We start from the raw sequence: 9,124 nt of genomic DNA, 5'->3' as shown, positions 1-9,124 counted from the left end.
AAATGACTTTCTCCGTGCTGCAAACCTTTCTGCAGCCTTGTGTCAAGTACGGAAAATGTGGACGAGACATCTGGCAAATACAACATACAGCAAAACTATAAGCATTTGGTGGACATATTGCATCAGACTTTGTGCGCCTCCTGGAGCAGCGCAGCGCAGTTGAACAAAGCTGTTGTGATTGAAGTTGTCAAGGAAGTGAGTTAGTGCTTATACAGGACCTCCTGCCCCCACCTACCGTCAACCAATAATGTCAATGCGGTGCTATACTGCGCCATAAGGATCCCTCTGCATTGTTACAAAATTTGGGAGGCACATAGTTGACGAGTACTGATTTTGTTCTCTGGAGGCTCCGCAAATGAGTCACACCCCCCATACCCCTCCATACAGAGCCTCTGACCACATAGGAGGATAAGGCATATATTCGCTTTGAGTCTCGATCTGCCTGAATCAATGATGGTACAGCAATACATCATACATATTGTAACTTTAAAATATTGAGGGACTGAATCAGTGGTGGTTAAACACAACACCAGTAGGCGCAAAGGTTCAGTGCCTTTGCCCACCGCATGCGTAAATCAATTTTGGCGCAATCTGTCCAAAAGACCTTTGCGCATAAAAGTCTGAGTGTGCGTTTAAGCAAGCATGTGTAACCTATGCCAGGTGTGGTGCACATCCTGCCACCTAGTGTTATTCCTTTGAAAGTCCCCCTTTCACCTGCACTTGCGCTCTGATCAGTTGTCATGGCAACTGTACAGCATGTGCCTAAAAAAACAAGTGCTTGACCCATCAACGAGAAGCGGAGATTCGTCAGTCAACAACTACGACGCCATCTTATTACTTTAAGGTAGAGAGAGACAGAGACAGATAGACAAGGTTGTCATCATAGCTGGGAATTATGAGCGGAGCTAAAGCCCGCATCGACCCGCCTGTTGCTGCTGAGAATGTCTCGAGCGCCGGGCACAGTTCTGCGGCTCCTGCGCGGGAGCGCAAGCCAAGTGGAGGGGTTCTGAAGAGACTCAAGTCTCGGCGAAGCCAGGTTGATAGTAGGCCCGTCACAGAAGACCATCTGCGGACACAAGTTGGCCACATCACCCCTGAAGAGGTCCTAGGATTGCGGGTTGCTACACGGGGTAGGATATATCTATTTTCTGAACGATGCATTTATATACAGTGGCATTGAGTAGTTTAGTGTGCCATTCAGTAATTGAGTGTGGCGTTGAGCATTGAGTGTGGCGTTGGGTAAAACTAGCACACGAATGTCTGTCTATTTACCTGCATAGTCGCTCTGATAGATGGATAGATCAGAATATAGATAATTTTATTGCACACTAGATCTTGTAAAACAGCCACCGAATACCCATAACCTGTATGTCCATCCCAGGGTACCTGTGTAAACCAGAGGACAACATCTTCAACATAGATTTCATTCGCTTTAAAATCAGAGACCTGGAGACAGAGACTGTGTTGTTTGAAATTGCCAAACCACCTCATACGGGTACAGTCCATATTCTCTCTCAGTTTGTGTGTGTGTCTGTGTATTACCACGGTAGTATGTCTGACTAATATGATCATGTGTTTGTGTTTGTTGCATGTACTGGAAATCATCACCGTGTCATTGGTGTAAAAAGAAATGGTGTGTGTTGTGTCGTTGACCTCAGAGGAAGACGAGGAGAATGGAGAGGGAGACATGAGTGCAGGACGTTTTGTACGCTACCAGTTCACAGCAGCATTCCTACAGCTGAGGACAGTGGGAGCCACGTGCGTAACACTTTATCTCTCTTTCAATTCAATTTCAATTTAAGGGCTTTATTGGCTTGGGAAACATATGTTAACATTGTCAAAGCAAGTGAAGTAGATAATAAACAAAGTGGGAAAAAAACAATACAAATGTGCAGTTAACATTACACTCACAAAAGTCATTTTAAATGTCATATTATGTGCAAATAGTTAAAGTACAAAGGGAAAGATAAATAAACATAAATATGGGTTGTATTTACAATACTGTTTGTTCTTCACTTTTGCCATTTCTTGTGGCAACAGGTCACAAATCTTGCTGCTGTGATATTTTACTAAAATGGGGCGGCAGGTAGCCTAGTGGTTAGAGCGTTGGGCCAGTAACCAAAAGGTTGCTGGATCGAATTCCCAAGCTGACAAGGTCAAATCTGTTGTTCTGCCCCTGAACAAGGTAGTTAACTCACTGTTTCGGGGTACGCCGTCATTGTAAATAAGATTTTGCCTAGTTAAATTAATGTAAAATAAATAAATATAGAGTTAATCAAAATTGGGTTTGTTTTCAAATTCTTTGTGGGTCTGTGTAATCTGACGGAAATATGTGTCTCTGATATGGTCATACATTTGGCAGGAGGGTAGGAAGTGCAGCTCAGTTTCCACCTAATTTTGTGGGCATTGTGCACATAGCCTGTCTTCTCTTGAGAGCCAGGTCAAGCCTACGATGGCCTTTCATAGCAAGGCTATGCTCACTGAGTCTGTACAGAGTCAAAGTAGAATTTAACGTCCTTTTAGAATTTCCAAAATAGAATTTAACGTCCTTTTTTTGGGATTTTGATAATTAGCGGGTATCGGCCTAATTCTGCTATGCATGTATTATTTGGTGTTTTACATTGTACACTGAGGACATTTTTGTAGAATTCTGCATGCAGAGTCTCAATTTGGTGTTTGTCCCATTTTGTGAATTCTTGATTGGTGAGCGGACCCCAGACCTTACAAGGGCAATGGGTTCTTTAACTGATTCAAGTATTTTTAGCCAGATCCTAATTGGTAATGTCAAATTTGATGTTCCCTTTGATGGCATAGAAGGCCCTTCTTGCCTTGTCTCAGATCGTTCACAGCTTTGTGGAAGTTACCTGGGGCGCTGATGTTAGGCCGAGGTATAGTTTTTTGTGTGCTCTAGGGCTCTAGGGCAATGGTGTCTAGTTGGATTTGTATTTGTGGTCCTGGCAACTGGACCTTTTTTGGAACACTTTTATTTTTGTCTTACTGAGATTTACTGTCAGGGCCCAGGTCTGAGGATCTGTGCAGAAGATCTAGGTACTACTGTAGGCCCTCCTTGGTTGGGGAGCAAATAGTCAAAACATTTGACCTCAGATTCTCGCCAATTCGTTGATATATATGTTGAACGGAGTGGGGCTTAAGCTGCTTGTGTACATGGATTTTCTAATGTCGTATGTTTTTCCCCAACACCGCATTCCATCAATTTGTATAGGAGATCCTCATGCCAAATTGAGTAAAAAGCTTTTTTGAAATCAACAAAGCATCAGAAGACTTTGTTTTGGTTTGTTTGTTTGTCAGTCAGGGTGTGTAGGGTGAATACGTAGTCTGTTGTATGGTAATTTAGTAAAAAGCCAATTTGACATTTGCTCAATACATTGTTTTCACTGAGGAAATGTACCAGTCTGCTGTTAATGAAAATGCAGAGGATTTTGCCAAGGTTGCTGTTGACGCATATCCCAAGGTAGTTATTGGGGTCAAATTTGTCTCCACTTTCGTGGATTGGGGTGATCAGTCCTTGGTTCCAAATATTGGGAAAGATGCCGATTAATCGGCCGATTTAAAAAAAAAAATATATATATATATTTTTTAAATACATATATAATTTGTAATAATGACAATTACAACAATACTGAATGAACACCTATTTTAACTTAATATAATACTTCAATAAAATCTATTTAGCCTCAAATAAATAATGAAACATGTTAAATTTGGTTTAAATAATGCAAAAACAAAGTGTTGGAGAAGAAAGTAAAAGTGCAATATGTGTCATGTAAGAAAGCTAACGTTTAAGTTCCTTGCTCAGAACATGAGAACATATGAAAGCTGGTTGTTCCTTTTAACGAGTCTTCAATATTCCCAGGTAAGAAGTTTTAGGTTGTAGTTATTATAGGAATTATAGGACTATTTCCCTCTATACCATTTGTATTTCATTAACCTTTGACTATTGGATGTTCTAATAGGCACTTTAGTATTGACAGTGTAACAGTATAGCTTCCGTCCCTCTCCTCGCTCCTCCCTGGGCTCGAATCAGGAACACAACGACAACAGCCACCCTCGAAGCAGCGTTACCCATGCAGAGCAAGGGGAACAACCACTCCAAGTCTCAGAGCGAGTGACGTTTGAAACGCTATTAGCGCGCACCCCGCTAACTAGCTAGCCATTTCACTTTGGTTACACCAGCCTCATCTCGGGAGTTGATAGGCTTGAAGTCATAAACAGCGCAATGCTTGAAGCACAACGAAGAGCTGCTGGCAAAATGCACGAAAGTGCTGTTTGAATGAATGCTTACGAGCCTGCTGTTGCCTTCCACCTCTCAGTCAGATACTTGTATGCTTGTATGCTCAGTCAGATTATATGCAACGTAGGACACGCTAGATAAACTAGTAATATCATCAACCATGTGTAGTTAACTAGTGATTATGATTGATTGTTTTTTATAATATAAGTTTAATGCAACTTACCTTGGCTTACTGCATTCGCGTAACAGGCAGTCTCCTCGTGGAGTGCAACGAGAGGCAGGTGGTTATAGCATTGGACAAGTTAACTGTACGTTTGCAAGATTGGATCCCCCGAGCTGACAAGGTGAAAATCTGTTGTTCTGCCCCTGAATGAGGCAGTTAACCCACCGTTCCTAGGCCGTCATTGAAAATAAGAATGTGTTCTTAACTGACTTGCCTAGTTAAATAAAGGTGTACGTTTTTTTTATTTTTAATAGAAATCTGCCCTAATTAATCGGCCATTACGATTAATCGGTCAACCTCTACTTTTAATAGTTGATGCTAAGATTTGTATTTGATCATGTATATGTTTTTGCTGTTTGTTCTTTGTTATAGATAAGTGGTTTACCCATACATCTCAGTTTTGGATAGATAACTCTCCATGTTGTTGTTTGTTTCGTTTTTTCCAATTTTCCCAGAAGTGGTTAGAGTCTATGGATTCTTCAATTACATTGAGCTCATTTCTAACTTGCTGTTCCTTCTTTTTCCGTTGTATTTCTGTATTGTTTTAGTGATTCACCATAGTGATGGCGTAGGCTCAGGTTTTCTGGGTCTCTCTCTGGGTCTTTTCTGGGTCTCTATGGGTGGGTTGCACCAACATGGTTTAAATTAACCTAGGTTTTGTAAAACTAGGTTTATAATTAATCAGAGATGTGTTGCACCACTTAATTCTGAATCTGGATTAGTGCTGGAAAAAACATAAAAGCGAAAGCCAAGAAGGATGCGGCAGAGGAGAGGCGGGGGCTATTTCGGACCGGAGCCGAACGGGGGCCTCCGTCCAAGGGAATTGATCCTATCACCCAGAAGATATGCGAGATGATTCCCCAGCAGTTTGCCTCTCTCCATAACCCCTATGATATCGACGGACAACTTGACCCACCAATATTTAGTAAGCATCAATAACTGGTAAATATCAATGCCTATAATGCACGTTAAAACTAATGTTAATGCTACTTAATGCTATGTTAATGCTATGTTAATGCTACTTAATGCTACTTAATGCTATGTTAATGCTACTTAATGCTATGTTAATGCTATGTTAATGTTGCATAACATCATCATTCGTACCAATGCGGGACATATCATAAGCCCCAATTCAATTGTTGTACAAAATGGCAATGTAAATAGCCTGCTAATAATGAGTTAATTATCATAAAACTCAACAGGATTCAACCTGTCTCTAATTATTCTCTGAGGAACTTGTTTTGGTCTGCAATTTTATCAGTTAAATTACCTAAAGTGGCAGTTTAGAATTCATCTCCAATCTAAGTTTATATATATTTTTTAATTCATTTTAATCATGCTTAAAATGAATCTAGGTTTAAAGTGAAAGCTACATTTAACATTAGAGGAAGGATTTAAGTTAAAACTAGGTTTACAATTTGGTACCACATGATTAATAGATAAACCTTGATTTAACCCAGTTTAAGAGTTAATCCATGTTTGTGCAACCCACCCTATGTTTTTGGTTGGATAGGTTTCTCTATTTCATTCTTAGGTTTTTGCATTCTTCATCAAACCATTTGTCATTTTTGTTAATTTTCTTGGGTTTTCTGTTTGAAATTTTTAGATTTGATAGGGAAGCTGAGAGGTCAAATATACAGTTTGTATCTTTTTCCTTTGGCTTTGATGCCTCATGATTGAGTATTGCTTTGTTCAAGTAGACTATGATTTTGCAGTGATCTAATACAGGTGTCAGTGGACTGACTGTGAACGCTATGAGAGACTCTGGGTTGAGGTCAGTGATAGAGTAGTCTACAGTGCTACTGCCAAGAGATGAGCTGTAGGTGTACATACCGTAGGAGTCCCCTCGAAGTCTACAATTGACTGTGTACATACCCAGCATGCGACACAGCTGAGGAGTTGTGACCCGTTTTGGGTTGTTATGTTGTCGTAGTTGTGCCCAGGGGGCATATGGGGGAGGGAATGCTGTCACCTTCAGGTAGGTGTTTGTCTTTCTGTGTGCTGAGGGTGTCAGGTTCATGTCCAGTTCTGGCATTTAGGTCGCCACAGACTAGTACATGTCCCTGGGCCTGGAAATTATTGATTTTCTCCCTCCAGGATGGAGAAGCTGTCTTCATTAAAGTATGGGTATTCTAGTGGGGGATATAGGTAGCACACAGGAGGACATTTTTCTCTGTTGAGATAACTTACTTTCGAATTTCTAGCCAAATATAAAATGTGCCTCAGTTGATTAATTTAATAGAGTGAGTTAGGTCTGCTCTAAACCAAATTAGCATAACCCCTGAGTCCCTTCCCTGTTTCACACCTGGTAGTTTGCTGGATGGGACTACCAGCTCTCTGTAACCTAGAGGGCAACCAGTGGGTCCATCTCCTCTATATCATATTTCTTGTAGGACACACACACACAGCACAGCACAGCACAGCACAGCACAGCACAGACAGCATAGTTTTTCGATCCACACGTTTACTCACGTACTGTACCTACTGCATGTTTACCCCCTCTCTGTCGATCTGTATGTCTGTCTCTCTCTGTCTGTGTGTCAGAGTGGAGTTTACAGTTGGCACCCGGCCTCTGAACAGCTTCAGGATGATTGAGAGGCACTACTTCAGGGATCACCTCCTGAAGAGCTTTGACTTTGACTTCGGCTTCTGTATCCCAAACAGCCGCAATACTTGCGAACACATCTACGAGTTCCCTCAACTGTCCGAGGGCTTGGGTGAGTTTTACATCCCAACCATTAGTCAATTAAGCACTTTGTTACTGATGTTTTTTTGAAAAGTGCTACATAATTAAATAATGTAAGTAAATAAGTAGAATGTGTACATTACATTTACAGTTGAAGTCGGAAGTTTACATCCACTTAGGTTGAAGTCATTAAAACGTGTTTTTTTAACCACTACACATATTTCTTGTTAACAAGAGTCGGTTAGGACATCTACTTTGTGCTTGACACAAGTACATTTTCCAACAATTGTTTACAGACAGATTATTTCACTTATAATTCACCATATCACAATTCCAGTGGGTCAGAAGTTTACTTACATTAAGTTGACTGTGCCTTTAAACAGCTTGGAAAATTCCCAAAAATTATGTCATGACTTTAGAAGCTTCTGATTGGCTAATTGACATAATTTGAGTCAATTGGAGGTGTACCTGTGGATGTATTTCAATGCCTACCTTCAAACTCAGTGCCTCTTTGCTTGACATCATGGGGAAATCAAAAGAAATCAGCTAAGACCTCAGTAAAAAAAATGTAGACCTCCACAAGTCTGGTTCATCCTTGGGAGTAATTTCCAAATGCCTGAAGGTACCACGTTCATCTGTACAAACAATAGTATGCAAGTATAAACACCATGGGACCACGCTGCCGTCATGCCAGTCAGGAAGGAGACACGTTCTGTCTCCTAGAGATGAATGTACTTTGCTGCAAAAAGTGCAAATCAATCCCAGAACAGCAGCAAAGGACCTTGTGAAGATGCTGGAGGAAACAGGTACAAAAGTATCTATATCCATAGTAAAACGTGTCCTATATCGACATAACCTGAAAGGCCGCTCAGCAAGGAAGAAGCCACTGCTCCAAAACCGCCGTAAAAAAGCCAGAATATGGTTTGCAACTGCACATGGGGACAAAGAATGTTTACTTACATTAAGTTGACTGTGCCTTTAAACAGCTTGGAAAATTCCCAAAAATGATGTCATGACTTTAGAAGCTTCTGATTGGCTAATTGACATAATTATACATTATCCAGACATTGGAATAACATGTGAAATACAGAATAATAAATGTTCCCTTCCAGTTTGTCAGATGGTGGAACATCCCTACGAGACGAGGTCGGACAGCTTCTACTTTGTCGACAACAGACTGGTTATGCACAACAAGGCAGACTACGCTTATAACGGGGGCAGGCATTGAGTGTATGTGTGTGTGTGTGTGTGTGTGTGTGTGTGTGTGTGTGTGTGTGTGTGTGTGTGTGTGTGTGTGTGTGTGTGTGTGTGTGTGTGTGTGTGTGTGTGTGTGTGTGTGTGTGTGTGTGTGTGTGTGTGTGTGTGCTGTCCCAAGCCTATACTCACACCAGCAGACTCTTCCCCAAATGTTGATTACTGTAAGTTATAAAGCCTTTATTGTCATGGTATAGCTGTATAGTATGGAAAAGTTTAAAAACAGCAGGATAGAGCCACATAGACTACTGGCAGTAGTATGGCAAAACTCTGACAATATGCTTTCTCTGTACCACCAAAAGGAAGCAGGTTGAACCCCAATGATGTGTCTCAACTAACCAAATAGTTGATTTTAGTGTGTAGTTGGACAGTTGATGTACTGTGCACTCCTTGGCTTATTCCCCACTTTTGTTGAACCATGAGAAGCACTAGTTTCCCACCAAATGCAGCTTTTTAGGAGTGAGTCATACCCGTAAAAGACCCAACAATGACCACACACACAGGCAGACAAACAATCTTTCTCTCTTTCTCTCCCTATTTCTATTTCTCTCTATTGTAACCTGCTGTGCTCAGGCCCACACTCCAGTCTGGAAATATAATTAAGATGGGAATGGGGAAGACATCCACACACTCACACACTCACTGTCAAATACACATGTTGTGGGGGTGCTTTCCTGCAGGAGGGACTGGTGCACATCACAAAATAGAT

The 9,124-nt window shown here is 41.1% G+C and overlaps 1 protein-coding gene across 1 annotated transcript; it reads left to right on the top strand.

Moving 5' to 3' along the window:
- The first annotated feature begins 774 nt into the window (after positions 1 to 774).
- On the top strand, positions 775 to 8,458 carry LOC109902095 (protein unc-119 homolog B-like). The gene is made up of 5 exons (XM_031824386.1): positions 775 to 1,130; positions 1,382 to 1,495; positions 1,659 to 1,758; positions 7,020 to 7,192; positions 8,274 to 8,458. The coding sequence occupies exons 1-5, from the start codon at positions 896 to 898 to the stop codon at positions 8,387 to 8,389; spliced, it is 738 nt and encodes a 245-aa protein (XP_031680246.1). The 5' UTR covers positions 775 to 895; the 3' UTR covers positions 8,390 to 8,458.
- Positions 8,459 to 9,124: the final 666 nt, after the last annotated feature.

Source organism: Oncorhynchus kisutch, linkage group LG1, assembly GCF_002021735.2.
Source record: "Oncorhynchus kisutch isolate 150728-3 linkage group LG1, Okis_V2, whole genome shotgun sequence".
Taxonomy (NCBI): domain Eukaryota; kingdom Metazoa; phylum Chordata; class Actinopteri; order Salmoniformes; family Salmonidae; genus Oncorhynchus; species Oncorhynchus kisutch.
The sequence above is the reverse complement of the archived record's forward strand: the minus strand, read 5'-3'. Positions and strand labels throughout refer to the sequence as shown.